This window comes from Thecamonas trahens (genome assembly GCF_000142905.1).
Source record: "Thecamonas trahens ATCC 50062 unplaced genomic scaffold supercont1.32, whole genome shotgun sequence".
Taxonomy (NCBI): domain Eukaryota; order Apusomonadida; family Apusomonadidae; genus Thecamonas; species Thecamonas trahens.
The window spans coordinates 221,230-236,840 of NW_013657648.1; the positions used below are offsets into that span (position 1 = coordinate 221,230).

A 15,611-nucleotide genomic window follows, 5' to 3' on the forward strand; every position below is an offset into this window, starting at 1 on the left:
TTACCGTTCCCTTACCCGTCCCGTACCTTCCTTCCCCCCCTCCCCCCCCCCCCCACCCCCCACCCCAACCCCCACCCGCCACCCACCCTCATCACGTCAGCCCACTTCACGCCCTCACACACACACACCCCACACGCTCATCACACACCACACGCCACACACTCCACGTCCACCACCCTCCCCACACTCTACACTAAGTCACCCACTCTGCCTCGAATCCCCCCTCACGCACCTCGTCCCGCATCGTGCCGTGGGTCATGGCCTCCTCGTCGCGCTGGTCGTCTGGCTCGTGGTCGCCCAAGACGCCGCCGGAACCGATGGCTGGCATCAGTAGAGTCAAGATGGCGGAGAGGTCTAGCAGTGCATCTGGTCCAAGCTCACGCTCGCTGCCGCCTGCGTATACGGGTCATGCTGTTCAGGAGGGCTGGTCCGAGGGCAATCAGACGCTGGTGGGCGATGCGGCGACGGCGCTCAAGTACCTCTGGGCCGCCACCCGCAAGGAGAAGCGCAACTGGATGGTCGGCGTCTTTACTGTGGCGCTGGTCGTCTTCTTTGTCACTGTCCTCCGCAACAATGTCGAACGCTCGCCACTCATCTTCTGGCGCCTGGCCGAGCTCTCGGCCGGCGAGACCGACGCCCTGCTCACGCCGACGAGCTCAGCCCGGAGTGCCCGCCCGGGCGAATCACCGCTGCTCGACCCGGCCATGTCTGACGGCGTGCCGTTGGTCAACTTCACCCACATACGGCAGCAGTGGGAGGAATTTCGCAATCTACACGGCGAGTCGGCCCTTGTCTCGTCGATTGTGCCGCGGTGGTACCTCCTCGGTCGCGTGCGCAACCGCGACGTGCCGACCCGAGTCTCGTCGGCCATCTTTGTTGTCTATGACTCGCACAAGGAGCTGGCCGCCGGCATCGGCCGCAACTTTAACCACCGTGCATTGGGCGAGGCCGAGACCCATGTGTCGTCGCCGCTGCTGCGGACGCTTGGCCTCGGCGCCAACCGCGGCGACCGCATCCTGCTCTCGCTCGAGGCCGACCAGCTCCTCCCGCTACTCAACGTCGAGTCGGTCGGCTTTAATCTTGATCTTCTCGCGCAGCTGCTCAACAACCCGATCGGCCTCCTTGCTGGCGCTCCCGGCGTGGCTGTCGAGACCGGCGACGTTGATGTCGATGTCAACACAACGGTGAATACCGGCGACACAGTCGACTTTGGGCAGAACACCCTGTTGCCGTTCCTCTCCGGGCTCGGCCTCAACACCTCGGTCCTCACGCCTCAAGTCCTCGACGGGCTGCTCGGCCCGGTCGCCAATCAGTCGGTCCCTGTGGCGGCGCAGCTTGCGGCTGCTGGCCTCCAGCTCTCGCTCGCCGACCTGGTGCCGGGACTAGATGTGCTCTCAGGCCTCGATACCGGCGCGACCTCACCCGACGGCGACAACTCGACCAACATCGGCCTCTCGTGGGACTATGCTGTCATCGACGACATCCAGTCGCCCGGCGGCAAGTTCCCGGACGCGCTCGGCAACGTTGTCCTCATTGACTCACATCAGTTTGAAAAGGTGCTGCTTGCCCAGATCCGCGAGCTCATCGCCAACCCGCTGGTGGTCCTTGGCTTGCAGGCACTCGAGACCCAGGCCGGGCTCACCGTCCCCATCGTGGACACCATTACCGACTTTCTCGCAGACTTTCGCATGGAGGACTACGCGCTCACCGTGGCTGCCAACTACCGCGCGCGAGAGACGGCGTACGTCAAGACCACGGATGAGGGCCTCAAGACCGAGATGGCGTACTTTGCCAACGAGATCTACGGCCTCGTTGGCTACAACTCGTCAGTCGACATCGAACTGCCCATCTACCTCGCCCTCGAAGGCACTGAGATCATCCGGCTCTTCCTCGACCAAATCTTCAACTCGGTCGTCTTTGTCATCTCGCTCCTCTCTGCGCTGCTCATCTACTCGCTCATGCTCTCTAACGTGGAAGAGAAAACGTTCGAGTACGGCATGCTCCGCGCGCTTGGCATGCGCCAGCACGCGCTCATCTTTCTGCTTGTTGTCCAAGCGCTCTCCTTTGCAATTCCTGGCATCATCATTGGATGGGCGGTGGCGTTTGTGGTCGACCTCATTCCGGCGTGGCTCATTGCGGAGTTCTCGGACACCGATGCGCGGTACGGGATCAACCCGACGCCACTCTACCTCTCGCTCGCCATCGGGCTCATTGTTCCGCTCCTCGCCAACTGGGTGCCCATCCGGCGGGCTCTCTCGTCGACGCTCCGCAACGCGCTCGACGTCTACCACCAGACCAACTCCGAGACGGTGGTCCGGGTCATCAAGCTCGAGTCGCTCGGTCTCTCGGGCTGGCAGACTGCGCTGGCCGTGACGCTTGTCGGCGTCGGCTTTGTCACCTACTACATGATCCCGTACGCGTTCACCTACAACGACTTTGGCCTCCTCCTCACCATCCTTAACGGCATCCTGCTCGGCATTGTGCTCGGCCTCGCCATGGTTGCCCAGGTCCTCCAGCCGTACACCGAGTGGGCCTTTCTCTGGAGCATGGTGTGGGGAACCGAGACTCGGCTCGCCCCGCTCATCCGCAAGAACCTCGGCGGCCATCGGTCGCGCAACCGCAAGACCGCCCTCATGTTCACCACCTCGCTTGCCTTTCTCATCTTTGCCGGCTCGCTCTTTGCCCTACAGGAGGCGCTCATCAAGGACCTCATTGCCGGCTTCTTTGGATCGGACATTGCTGTCCTCTCGTTTGCCTGGGAGCACATGCTCAACGAAGACGCACTCCGCGACTTTCTCGACGACAATCTAGGCACGCTCGTCGCCTCGTTCTCGTTTGGCACCCAGAGCATCGACCTCTCGGACCTCATGTCCAAGTCGCGAATGTCGTCCATCGTCGACTTTCCACGCGTCTCGCAGCCCCTCCACGCCATCGACGCCAACTGGCTCCAGACCGCCTACACCAAGTACTACATACCGACCGAGGTCGCAGAAGGCTTTGACTACGCCCAAACATCCAACGGCAAGGACGACGTCGCGGCCTCGCTCTACACACACGCCGGTACCGCACGCCTCTCCATCGAGCCGGCCCGCATCTCCGTCCCGCTCCCGCTCGGCTCTGGCTATGACAGCAACCGCGGTGCGGTGAACCGCTCGGCCGAGCTCGAACTCTCATACACCCAGTACTTTGACACCATTGTCTCCGAGTCGCTCCGCGACCGGGTCTCGCTCGATGTCGACACGCCGCAAGCGCTCACCCTCCGCTACGATGTCTCCGAGTCGGCCACGGTCTCGTACAAGCGGCTGGGCAAGGCCCGGGCCATGGTCCGCAAGTTCCCAGGCTTTTTCGTGTCGTCGTACCGCCAGTTTGCACCGTTCAACCCCATCCTCATCCGGTTTGATCAGTATGCGGAGGCGCTCGAGCGGGCATACAATCTCACCTCGCTCCAGTCCAAGCTCCCGCAGCCGGAGCGCGGCGTCGCGCCCAAGGGCTCGCTCATTGTCCGCATGAGCACCGGCGCGTCGACCGAGGACCGCGAATCCATCGTCAACGGCATGCGTAACTTTATCCAGAACGACCTCATCCAAGTCATCGACGTCGTCGAGCTGATCAAGTCGACGTCGATCGCCACCGAAATGCTCCAGCTCTTCTTCATCATTGTCTCGGTCATCACCTCGCTGCTCTGCTTCTTTGTCCTTTTCCTCTCGTTCACCGCCAATGTCAATGAGAACTCGTGGGAAATCGGCGTACTCCGCGCTCTCGGGCTCTCGTCGGCCCAGGCGCTGCGGGTGTACATCTACGAGGCGCTCTCGCTCACGCTCGCCTCCATGGTCATGGGCACCATCATCGGCCTCCTCACCGCAGTCGCCCTCACGCTTCAGATGGGCCTCTTTACCGAGTCGCCGTTTGTCTTCCAGTTCCCGACGCTTCTCTTTTGCGTCGTCGTCGTCCTCTCCATCGGCGTCACACTCATTGGCTCGTGGCTCCCGGCCCGCTCCATCATGGGCAAGGAAATCGCCATCGTGCTCAAAGAGGCGTAGTCGCACCCCCGCCGGGGCTCAGTACCTCGGCTGACGGCTCATACCCCAGCAGCAGCCCGTACCGCGCCATGTCCTCTTCTAGTCCGCGCTGCATAAACTCGAGCGGCCCGCCAGGAACTATCCCCAACCCGGTCTCCGGCATGCTCTCTAGCGCGTCGTGGACAGGCGCCGGCGAGCCAACAGGCGGGAGCTTGGCTAGCGCGTTGAGTGCCGACGGGCTCGATGGTGACAGCGGCGCCAGCCGCGAGCCGTGCCGCCGCGCCACCGGCGAGAGTGGCGCTCTGCCTCCTCCGCTCACTGAACCTGGACTTGACGCGCTCGGCGAGCCTTGCCGCGCCATCGGGCTGGCCGGCGACGCAAGCGCCGCGTACCGAGCCCGCGACACAGATGCTGCTGATCGCGTCGCCCGCTCGGCGTGCTCTTTGCTCAGCTGCGAGCGGAGCGAGCGGAGCTGTGCCATTTGCGCCGACGAAGCCGCCGCCGCCTCGTCCTCCAGCATCCTGGTGCGCTGCGCGTCCTCCAACCGAGCCATAAGCAGCGGAGCACGGGTGTTAGGCCGCGGCATGGCCGGTGCGCCCGCCCGGGCATGTGCAGGCTGCGGACGCCGGTCAAGATTCATCGTCGCCCGGCCAGGGCGCCAGGGGTCGGCTAGCGCCGCGCCTGGCGCCCGCACCGCCGCCAGGGCCCGCCCGTTGGCCAGATTCGGACTTGCCATCAGTGGCGCCATCCGGTAGTCGGGCGAGGGCGAGCGGCTGGCTTGCTCGCGGGAGCGTGCATCTGCCGCAGCTTGCTCGCGCGCCGGCCGGCGGGCTGGCGGAACGGGAGATGGCGACGGCGACGGCGATGGCGATGGCGATGACGGAGCCGGGCGCCGCGCGGGCGGTTCTTGCTCGGCTGGCCGCTGTACAGTTGGCAGGTACGATGCGTCGCGCTGCTTTTCGCGCTGCAGGTCGGCAAGCTGGCGCTGGAGGCGTGCCGACTCGCGGGCTTCTGCGGCAGCCTCGGTCGCGGCCTCGGCCTCGCGGCGGGCCTTACGCTCCTCGATCTGGGCGCGGAGTGCAGCCTGGTGCTCGGTCTGGGCGTCGGCGCGGACCTGGGCCTTGTCAGCCGGATTGAGAGCCTCAAACTGGGCATACGACGATGGGCGTGCGGACGGGGTGGCGGCGGCACCGGTCGCCTGCGTGTTGTTGCGGGGCATGTTCGGCGGCAGCGGCTCGCCGTGCGCGAGCGAGGTCGCAACTCGAGCGAGCTGCTTCTCCTCGACGTCGCGTTCGTACATCTCCTGTATTTCGGCCTGGATGCGAGCGAGATCACGCTGATCCTCCTCGCGGCGGCGGTCCTTCTCCAGCTCCTTGGCGAGGCGCTTCATCTCAATCTGCTGCAAGAGCTCGGCCTGCGACTCGCGCTCGCGCTGCCGGCGGCGGCGCTGGTCGTCGGTGTCATCAAAGGCGCCAGCGGTGGAGAACCGTGACGCCCGCATCGACTGCTCGCGGATCTCGGTCCTCAACAGTGAGGCCTTTTGCGAGGCATGGGCTTGCTCCGACTCGATGAGGCGAGCAAGGTGCGAGCTGGTGTCGGGAGCAGCCCGGCGCTCAGGCGAGGCATACCAGGCCGGCCGGCTCGGGCCGCCGGAGCCGGACGCTTCACCACGAGTGATAAGCGAGTCGGCGTTGCGGAGGTTGGAGACTACCTGGCCGGACGTGGTGTCACGGAGCGGCGAGCCGCCACCACCCTTGGTCGGCGAGCGCGAGGCGGCGGCGGCCGACGAAGCAAAGAGCGGTGGAACGCCACCGGCGTCGACACCGGCAAGCGTTACGCTTGACCGTCCGCGGAGCGGTGAGTGCCCACCTGAAGCGTCACCGGCAGACATGTACGAGTTGATGTCTGCCTCGAGGCGGGCATCGTCGGCCTGGAGGCGGCGAGCCTCGGCCTCCTTCCGCTGGCGGTTCTCCTCCATCTGCGCCTCCAGCGTGCGGCGGTAAGCAGCTTGCTTGGCCTTCTCCGCCGGCGAGCGCGGGAGCGACGAGATTCGCCGGTGGGCGCCGACAACAGCGTCCGCCCGCGCAGCATGGTCAGCGTCCATCGAGTTGTTGAGCGGCGAGAGCTCCGACTCGGTGTTGGAGGTCACATGGCCCGAAGTCCGTGAGCGGGCAGCCGAGGTGGCAAGCGGATCAAGCGAGGCCACCAGCTCCTGCCGCCGTCCGCGCTCACTGGGCGAGCCGAGTGCGCCCCGGTTTCGGCGGCCTACATCGTGACGATGGCCGACCCGGGCGAGCTGCTCGCCAAGCGAAGGCCGAACAGGCGATAGCGGGCCGGCAGGAGCCAGCGGCGGCCGGGTGCTGTCCGGTGCACCAAAGAGCTTCCGCGAGACGACCTCGTGCTCGAGCTGGGCCTTCCTCGGGTTGAGCGCATCGACCGGATGGATCGCTCCGCCTCCCGCGGCCTTTTGGGCGCGCAGGGCACGTAGCGTGCGCGAGACAACAGCAGCCTCGTGCTCACGAACGTAGACAGAAGCAGCAGTGGAGCGGCCGCCCGAGCGGACAGCTTCTGGAGAGGTCCGTGCCGTCCGGATCTGCGCATCGAGCGCCGAGGCATAGGCTCGCGGGTTGGGCGGCGGGAGGGCCGACGACGGCGTGTTGGCGGACAATCGTGCGGCGACCACCCCATACCGCGGGGTATAGCCACGAGGCATAGAGCCAAGACGGATGTGAAGGTGGTGTTTGGGAGAGGGAGGGGAGGAGGGGAGGAGTGGCGCGCCAACGGACGGACGAATCATGTTGGAAGTTCGGGGAAGGGGGGGGGGGGGGGCATTGGCCACTCGTTGAACACATTGAACACATGGAATATTTGGGAATGGCATTGCTTGCAGTTGTATGTATGGGTAGAGGGGGGGGGGGGGGGGGGGATGATTTGCTGTACGTGTGTTTGTATGTATGTGTGTGAAGGTGGGAGAAGATCAAGTACCAGGTTCGACAATGGTGGTGATGGGCCGGCGTCCAACACGATCACACTCCCCAGCACCGCTTTGATCTCTCCAGACTGATCCGTGCCAGCTTTATGCTTGTGAGAGGATGGGCGGCGGGCGTGGATGAAGGACATACATGCCCGCCTACCTCCTGAGCCTGGCAAGCTCACCATCGACTGAATGACTTTGGACCGACTTTCGACACACGCACGCGCACGCACTTGACCACAACTCCACACACACACACACACACACACATACACACACACACATACACACACATACACACACACATACACACACGCACACATACTGCACCTTCTCGCTCACATGGACTACACAGCAACGTGGTCGCCCGAGGTGGTGAGCGGGGACGAGGCAGTGTACCCACGGCGACTGACGGGCGACAACCTGGCGGCGCCCTTTGGCTTTGATGCCTCTGCCTCTGGCGTGGCTCCGTCGATGGCAGCTTCGGGTCCTCGTCTGTTTCGGACGGTCGGAGAGGAATCGAGTGCTGGCCTGCAAGCACTGAGTTCTGGCTCGCATACAGGACTTGTCCGTCGCGGCACGTCGACGCCATCGGCGAGCAGGCAGACCGAGTACAGCCTGTGGATGGTGGGGCCGATCAACCCGTATGCGTCATCGGGAGCGGCCGAGTACATGGCCTCGTCGCTGCGATCGGGCCTCTTCTCGTCGATCCCGGACTCGGATCGCCAGAGCGATGGCTTTGACGATCCCATTGCGGCGGCCAAGCCGCTGCTCCACTCGTGTGGCTCGGACGACTACGCCTCGCTGCACTCGCTCAACAGCGACATGCCGGCGGCGGCATGTGAGGCTGGCGGCATGTGCGAGAGTAGCCCGACGATCTCTATCCCGACGGCTGCGGCGCTGCTGGCGCAGACATGTCTGGGTGCGGGCGCGCTTGCCATTCCGTACGCGTTCATGACGACCGGACTCGGGCTGGGCATGGCGTTGATCGTCTTTGTAGGCATGCTTTCGGTCTTCTCCTTCCACATCCTCGGCGAGTCGCGCGACGCGTCGGGAGAGCACTCGTATCCGGACATTGCGTACTACTTTTACGGGACGCGGGCGCTGGTGGCGGTCCAGGCCTCGCTGCTCTGCGTCCTGCTTGGAGGCATCATCGCGTACGCCATTCTCATCGGCGACTCGCTGCATCCGGTTGTCGTGCACTACACCGACTACAACGGTGCCGCAGTGAGCGAGCACGCGCTCCTGGCGTACATGATGGTGCTCATCTTCCCGCTGACGCTGGCAACATCGTTGCGGCCGCTGAGGCATACAACGTACCTTGCGCTCGTCTGCCTCGTTTACTTGCTCTTTGTCATTGCGCTACGCTTTGGCCAGCAGGCGATGTCACGCGAGCTGAGCGTCAAGGTCATCCAACATAGCAATCACCCCAGCGCGGCGGCGGTCGCTGCTGCTGTGCCCAAGGAGCTGGTCATGGTCTCGGTCATCAATGGCTCGGTCCGGGTCCTCCTTGGCGTGCCGATCTTTATGGCAGCCTTTCTTGCTCAGTTTAACGTCGTTGCCGTCCGCGACAGCCTGGAGCGTCCGACGCCGGCCCGCTTTGCCGCTGTCTCGATCAGCGCGATCGCCGGGGCTGGCATCTTTTACTGCGGCTTTGGCCTCCTCGGCTACCTATCGTACGGGACCGAGGTCCGCGGTGATCTCCTCAACAACTACTCGGCGTCGGACATCTACGTCAACCTCGGTCGTGTAGCCCTCACCGTTGTCCTCGCCTGCACCTACCCACTGGTCTTCCTCCCGCTCCGCGAGACAACGCTCGGGCTGATTGTTACCCACGTCTGGGCATCTGCGCCGGTTACCCGGCTCTGGTTCCGGATCATCGTCGTTCTTCTTCTCAACGGTATCACCTACGGTGTCGCCTACCTCGCGCCAAACCTCTCTGCGGTCCTTGCGCTCGTCGGCGCCACATGCGGCAACCTCCTCGCCTTTATCCTCCCGGGCATGTTTGGCCTCAAAGCCTTTGCCACAGGTTCGGCCAAGCGCAAGGCCTCACTCGCTCTTGTTGTCTTTGGCGTAGTCATCGGCATCGCTGCCACTGCTGTCATCGCCGTCTATTGGAACGAAATGTGACGGCCTCCTGTACAGCTGGCTCTGCTCCTGCTCCACCCCTGATCACCGCCTCCCTTTCCTCCCCTCTGAGTGCCCGAATCGTGCCCGATCCGCACCTTCCACCAAACGGCCACACCCCACCACCAGCACGCCCACACGCCCACACACACCACCACCACCACCACCACCACCACCACCGCAACCACCACCACCACCGCAAGGCTGGAAAAGATGGGAAACCAGGCGCTGTCCAAGTTTGCCTACACGGTGGAAGAGGTGGAATGGAGCGACGGCGTGTGGAAGGTGGCGCCCGGACGGGCCAAGGCCGACGGCTCCGAGGTCACCGTCTTTATGGCCGACAAGCAAGGCGAAGCGAGCAGTGCTGTTGCTCTGGAGCTTGCCGAACGTGCTGCTCGGCGCCTGGCTGGTCTTCGCTATCCACACATGCTTGCCGTTGTCGAGGTCGTTGACTCGGCCTCGTCGCTCATCGTTGTCACTGAGCGCGTTCGCCCGCTTGCCGCCGTCCTCGGCGATGGCGATCTGCCGCCTGCCTGCAAGCTGATGGGCGTGTATGCGCTGGCATCGGCGCTCTCATTTATGCACGCCACCGCAGGCATGCTCCATGGCGGCATCGGCATCGACTCGGTCTTTGTCACGCCCGGCCTGGAGCTCCGCCTCGGCGGCCTGGCTTTCGCCACCCCACTCACTGATCCGTCCGAGCTGGGCGGAACCATGCAGCGGGCTTCTGCCGCGGGTTTTCTGCCATCGCTGGCGCCGTTCCGCGCGCCCGAGGTCCTGCGCGCCGAGTGGCGATCGGTCGGTACGCCTGCGGACGTCTTTGCCCTCGGCGGCATCATCGGGTGCATCTTTGCAGACCTGGCATCCGAGGTGGCGTCGTCAGACACGCTGCTGAGCGGCGAGGTAGTCCGCGCGCTGCCCCCAGCTCTCGCCAAAGTCCACCGGGCCATGCTTTCGGACGCGCCAGCGGCGCGGCCGACGGTGGCGCAGCTGGCGGCGCTGCCTGTGTTTGGCTCGGACCCGTTCGTGAGCCTCTCTCTGGCGCTCGACGAGCTGGCTGTGCAGGACGACCGGGCCAAGGCGCGGATCCTTGCGCGGCTCGACGCTGCGGTTGAGACTCTGCCGCTCGCGTTTTGCAAGTACAAAGCGGCGCCGGCGCTGGCACAGTCGATCGAGTTTGGCGAGCCGTCGGCGGCAGTCCTCGCGCCGCTGGTCAAGATTGGCGGGCGACTGGACGAAGACGAGTTTGCCAAGCTCATTCTCCCGGCCGTCATCAAGCTGTTCTCCGCCAACGACCGCGCAGTGAGGTCGTCCCTGCTGGAGAACCTCGGCTCCTTTGCCAAGCACCTGCCGGTGTCGGTGGTGAACTCCCAGATCTTTCCCGCCATTGAGAACGGGTTCATCGACCGATCGGCCCTGCTCCGCAAGCTTACGCTCAAGTCGTTGCTGCACCTGGTCGACAAGCTGAGCACGAGCACGCTCGACTCCCGGGTGCTCAAGCACCTCGCGCGGCTGCAGCAGGACGAGACGCCGGGCATCCGCGCCAACACCACCATCTGCCTCGGCAAGATCGCCCCGCACCTCTCGCCTGGCATGCAGGCCAAGGCGCTCATTCCGGCGTTTACCCGCGCCATGCGGGACGACTTTGAGTGGTCACGTGTGGCCGGCGTCAAAGCCATGGTCGCCTCGCTCCCGCTCTTCGAGCCGACCATCCACGCCACCAAGATTCTGCCCTCGCTCGGTGTCCTCACTATCGACGGTGCAGCCAACGTCCGCAACGCTGCCTTTGCCGCCATCGACATTGTTGTCGCTAGCCTCAAGGACCACGCTGCAGGTTTGGACGCTGCCGCCGAGGCCTCGGCCGCCGCAGCAGCAGCCAACGGGGCAACTGCCATCGGCTCAGACCCGCAACCGTCGGGCTCGGGCTCGGGCTCCTCATGGTTCTCCTCGCTCAAGAGCATGGGCAAGAAGCTCGGCTCGCCAGCCCAGGTGAAGCAGGCTAAGCCCACTGCTCGCCCGGGAGCTGCCCGCCCAGCCGCTGCCCGCCCAGCCGCTGCCCGCCCAGCCGCTGCCCGCCCAGCCGCTGCCCGCCCAGCCGCTGCCCGCCCAGCCGCTGCCCGTCCGGCAGTTCAGTCGCAGCCCGCACCGTCACTCTCGCTCGCTGCGGCCACAGCCGCAGTCGACGATGACGACGACGGCGGTGGGTGGGGCGACTTGGAAGATGACGACGATGGATGGAACGCGTGGTCTGACGACGACGAAGCCGCCGCGCCGGTAGCCACCGCGAGCAAGGCTTCGGCCGTGGCAATGCCAGCGTCGGCGTCGGTCGCGGCAGCAGCACCAGCACCGGCACCGGCACCGGCACTGGCGCCAGCATCAGTCTCGCGATCGCTCTCGCTCTTTGACGCCATTGGAGCCGACAACGACGATGGCGACGACGATGACGACGACGGCGGCGGTGGATGGGACTGGGGAGACATGGATGACGATGACGACGATGACGACGACGACGGCCAGGCGATGCCGCCGATGGACCGCAAGCTCGACTGAGGGTCACCCGCTCAGAGCGAGCCGACACGGTCGCGCGGAATGAGCCGCAGATCGCCGCCGTGCTTGAGGAAGACAGAGGCAGCAGACTGCGAGGGCAGGACGCCGACGCCGTCGTGGGTAATGATGGCGGATGTGGCCGGCGGGACGCCAAACTGCTCCGCAGCGAACCGAGTGACAGCGGTAAACGGAGTCGACTCCTTGACCCGAAACACTTTGTACGGCAGCGACGGATCCGAGGTCAGCGTCACCTTGAACGACACCGTCTGCTCGGCCGGCTTGTCAGCGGATGCGGCCCTGTGGCAAGGATGGGTATGGGTGAGTGCAGGGTGGTCAGGAGAGGCACGTGGGGGGATGGAAGAGGACTACACATGGCGTACATGGTCGGTTGAAGAAGAAGGTGATACGAGAGGTGTGCTGGGGATGGTCGAGAGCAGGAGAGGGAGAGAGAGGGGAGACGGGGGACCGTCTGTCCCTGAATAACCGCATGTGAAATAATCGTTGAAAGATTAATCGCATATGACATAATCGTTGAACGATTCACCGCATGTGACATAATCGTTGAACGATTAATCACATGTGAAATCATCGTTGAACGATTCACCGCATGTGAAATAATCGTTGGCCACAGCAGAACGAATGGAAGACGCGCGCTCGTCACAATGCCGATCCTGCTGCCGGTATGCCAGAGGGCACCGCACAGAAAGAGCGTTACTCTCCACTCTCACCCGCACCAAGCACACAGGGTCATGGGAGCCAACCAGGGCGTACGTGGACAGAGTGTTGGCTGGAGGGGATGGCCAAGGCGGCTGGAGTGGGGAGGGTCGCCTTGGGTGGGGGGAGGGGGAGGGGGGAGGAGGCCAAAGGGAAAAATGGGCGACAGGTCGCACTCGGAGCGGGTGGGGTGACGGAGGGGGATGGGGCAGGTGAGGAGGGGGAAGGGCATGGCTAACAGTCAAGGTGGTGTGTGTGGAGGGAGGTAGCGGCCGAATCAGGGAGGAAACAATGGGGATGGGGACAAGAAGGACGACGGGAAGAAGCGGTACCAGCCGCCGCCGCCGACGTCGATCGGCAAGAGGCGGAAGCGGCGGAAGGGCCCGGACGCGGCGTCTCGGCTGCCGACAGTGCGGCCGCAGAAGAAGTGCAAGCTAAGGCTGCTCAAGCTAGAGCGGGTGAAGGACTACTTGCTGCTGGAGGAGGAGTTCATCACCAACCAGGAGCGACTCAAGCCGGCGGAGAAGAAGAACGAGGAGGAGCGCGAGAAGGTGGAGGAGATCCGCGGTACGCCGCTCGGCGTGGGCTCGCTGGAGGAGGTCATCGACGAGAAGCACGCCATTGTGTCGTCGTCGGCCGGATCCGAGTACTATGTCAACATGATGTCGTTTGTCGACAAGGACGAACTCGAGCCCGGGGCATCCATCCTCCTCCACCACAAGACGCTCTCGGTGGTCGGCATTCTCTCGGACGAGGTGGATCCGATGGTGAGCGTGATGAAGGTCGACAAGGCGCCGACTGAGTCGTACGCCGACATTGGCGGTCTCGAGTCGCAGATCCAGGAGATCAAGGAGGCTGTCGAGCTCCCGCTCACCCGCCCTGAGCTGTACGAAGAGATCGGAATCAAGCCGCCTAAGGGCGTCATCCTGTACGGCGAGCCCGGAACCGGCAAGACGCTTCTCGCTCGCGCCGTGGCCAACCAGACCTCGGCAACCTTCCTCCGCGTCGTCGGCTCGGAGCTCATCCAGAAGTACCTCGGCGAGGGTCCCAAGCTCGTGCGCGAGCTCTTCCGTGTCGCCGAGGACAACGCGCCGTCCATCGTCTTTATCGACGAGATCGACGCTGTCGGCTCCAAGCGCTACGACTCTACGTCCGGCGGCGAGAAGGAGATCCAGCGGACCATGCTCGAGCTGCTCAACCAGCTCGACGGGTTTGACGAGCGCGGTGACGTCAAGGTCATCATGGCCACCAACCGCATCAAGGCTCTCGACCCGGCCCTCATCCGCCCAGGCCGCATTGACCGCAAGATCGAGTTTACGCTTCCGTCCGCAAAGGTCCGCGCCTCCATCCTCGGCATCCAGACCCGCAACATGAACCTCGCCGACGATGTCGACCTTAACGTCATCGTCTCGTCGCGCGCAAAGATGTCCGGCGCCGACATCAAGGCCATCTGCACCGAGTCGGGCCTCCTTGCCCTTCGCGAGCGGCGCATGCGCGTCACCCAGGCAGACTTTCTCAAGGCCATGGAGAACGTTCTCTACCGCAAGAAGGAGAACCTTCCCGAGGGCCTCTACCTCTAGCCACAGCAGCAACTCCCAGCCTTTGGTCATGTAAAAGCAGAGGCGCCAGGCGTCGAGCCAAGCCAGGCCAGGCCAGACCGTGTTTGGCACCGCGGGCGAGCCACCAACACGGAACACTGCTCGCACTCGAATCATGGACGCCCGCCAGGCACTGCTTGAGGCCAAGGCCAAGTGGAGCCAGGTATGGCCGAAGACGGGGTGGAGGTGAGGGTGGGAAGGAGGGGGAAGGGGGGGAGGGGGGAGGGGAGGGGGGGGGAGGGGGGGGGGGACATTCGGGAGAGCCACACTCACTGCACACCGAGATGGGGGGAGGGGGGGGGGGGACTCGCGTACGCAGCGGCTGCACAAGGCAGTGGAGGCGGATGCCTGGGGGCAGGTGGTGGAGGCCGCAGAGGGATATGCGGTGTAGGTGGCCAGGTGGCTGGGAGATGCAGGGGTGGCTGGACAGGGAGGTGCTCGTGTGGGCGAGAGGGCGGCATGGGAAAGGACTTATGGCTGTGGTGTTTGGAGTGGAAACAGGGCCGGAAAGCGGATTGTGCGGATGCAGGATGCGGCATGCGTGGATGTGCTATCGCGGGCAGTGCTGGGCAAGATCTATCTGTGCGTGCAGATGCGGATCAAGGCGCTGGGCACGGATCCGACGGACGCTGGCGGCAGCGGCGGCGGCGGCGAAGCGAGCATCGAGGGAGAGTTCCCGCTGGCAGAGATGCAGGTGCTTGACGTGTATGTCAGCGGGCTTTTTGCAAACGGGCCAATCCGGCCTGGCGACGACGGCTTTCCGGTCGACATTGCGGCATATGAGGCTCAGCGGGTGGCAGCCGACGGCTCACGGGTGGCGTCGCGGCCGGTGAAGCGAGCCGAGGCGCCGGCTGGTGGCTTCTTGCTTCCCCCACCGGCGCCGTTTCCGGGCGGAGGAACGCAGGTCTCGATTTACCTGGACCGCATCGGCTTTGCGGACGCCGAGTCCTACCTCGAGCCGCGGATCACCATCACCGTGGTCGACGGACGCGGCAAGCTCCTCGAATCTGCGCAGGAGACGCCTGTAGCGGTCCGAAAGGATGCCAGCTACGTGTACTTTGGCGCACGCGTTGAAATCCAGAGCAACATCGAGACGCTGCCGCGTGACGCGGCTATCTTTTTGAGTTTAAGCACTACAAGCCCAAGAAGGCCAAGCTCTCGACGCGCGCGTTCTGTCTGCTCGAGCCCGACGAGCTTGGCGCTGACGGCGAGGAGCTCCTGCTGGAGATCTATAAGAAGCCCGCAGACTTTAAGCGAAAGAAGAAGCTGAAGCTCTTCTCGGACGCGCCACTGTTTCTCCATGTGCGACTGACGCAACGTAGGGACAGCTGAGAGCGCAGCGCGACGCCAGCAAAGGAATGAACGCGTGGACAACTCATCCGCCTGAACGGACCTCGGCAATCTTGGACTGGACTCGCGCCCGCTCGTCAGGCGTGGAGGCGGCCTCGAGCTTGCGGCCGAGCGACTCGAGCAGGTCGAGCGACTTTTTGTACTCTTGCGCCTTGCCGTAGTCCTGCCGGTCCGACGCTTGGGTCATGGCCTTACGGAGCTTGTTACACGCCTTGCGAATAAAGGCGAGATCTTCGGCAATGGCCGGGTCCACGTTGCCGCGCGACGGCGGCGCACGGCCGG

The 15,611-nt window shown here is 64.5% G+C and overlaps 6 protein-coding genes across 6 annotated transcripts; 4 read left to right on the forward strand and 2 right to left on the reverse strand.

Moving 5' to 3' along the window:
- Positions 1-110: 110 nt before the first annotated feature.
- AMSG_07026 (uncharacterized protein) lies at positions 111-4,157 on the forward strand. Its single transcript, XM_013901056.1, has one exon. The coding sequence runs from the start codon at positions 258-260 to the stop codon at positions 4,038-4,040; it is 3,783 nt and encodes a 1,260-aa protein (XP_013756510.1). The 5' UTR covers positions 111-257; the 3' UTR covers positions 4,041-4,157.
- AMSG_07027 (uncharacterized protein) lies at positions 4,059-6,784 on the reverse strand (the record flags this gene model as incomplete). Its single annotated transcript, XM_013901057.1, has 2 exons — positions 4,103-6,784; positions 4,059-4,065 (listed from the first exon to the last, which is right to left on the reverse strand). Exons 1-2 carry the CDS (start codon positions 6,730-6,732, stop codon positions 4,059-4,061), a joined length of 2,637 nt encoding a protein of 878 aa, XP_013756511.1. The 5' UTR covers positions 6,733-6,784.
- A 551-nt stretch (positions 6,785-7,335) lies between these two features.
- On the forward strand, positions 7,336-11,712 carry AMSG_12027 (uncharacterized protein; the record flags this gene model as incomplete). The annotated part of the gene is made up of 2 exons (XM_013901104.1): positions 7,336-9,119; positions 9,324-11,712. 2 exons carry the CDS (start codon positions 7,336-7,338, stop codon positions 11,668-11,670), a joined length of 4,131 nt encoding a protein of 1,376 aa, XP_013756558.1. The 3' UTR covers positions 11,671-11,712.
- AMSG_07030 (ubiquitin-fold modifier 1) lies at positions 11,409-12,084 on the reverse strand. The gene is made up of 2 exons (XM_013901058.1): positions 12,048-12,084; positions 11,409-11,964 (listed from the first exon to the last, which is right to left on the reverse strand). Coding segments are annotated over exons 1-2 (285 nt in total). The 5' UTR covers positions 12,050-12,084; the 3' UTR covers positions 11,409-11,681.
- A 294-nt stretch (positions 12,085-12,378) lies between these two features.
- On the forward strand, positions 12,379-14,010 carry AMSG_07031 (26S proteasome regulatory subunit 4 like B). Its single transcript, XM_013901059.1, has 2 exons — positions 12,379-12,434; positions 12,651-14,010. Exons 1-2 carry the CDS (start codon positions 12,417-12,419, stop codon positions 13,959-13,961), a joined length of 1,329 nt encoding a protein of 442 aa, XP_013756513.1. The 5' UTR covers positions 12,379-12,416; the 3' UTR covers positions 13,962-14,010.
- Positions 14,011-14,094: 84 nt separating this feature from the next.
- On the forward strand, positions 14,095-15,311 carry AMSG_07032 (axin interactor; the record flags this gene model as incomplete). The annotated part of the gene is made up of 4 exons (XM_013901060.1): positions 14,095-14,142; positions 14,299-14,366; positions 14,481-15,048; positions 15,105-15,311. The coding sequence occupies 4 exons, from the start codon at positions 14,095-14,097 to the stop codon at positions 15,309-15,311; spliced, it is 891 nt and encodes a 296-aa protein (XP_013756514.1).
- Positions 15,312-15,611: the final 300 nt, after the last annotated feature.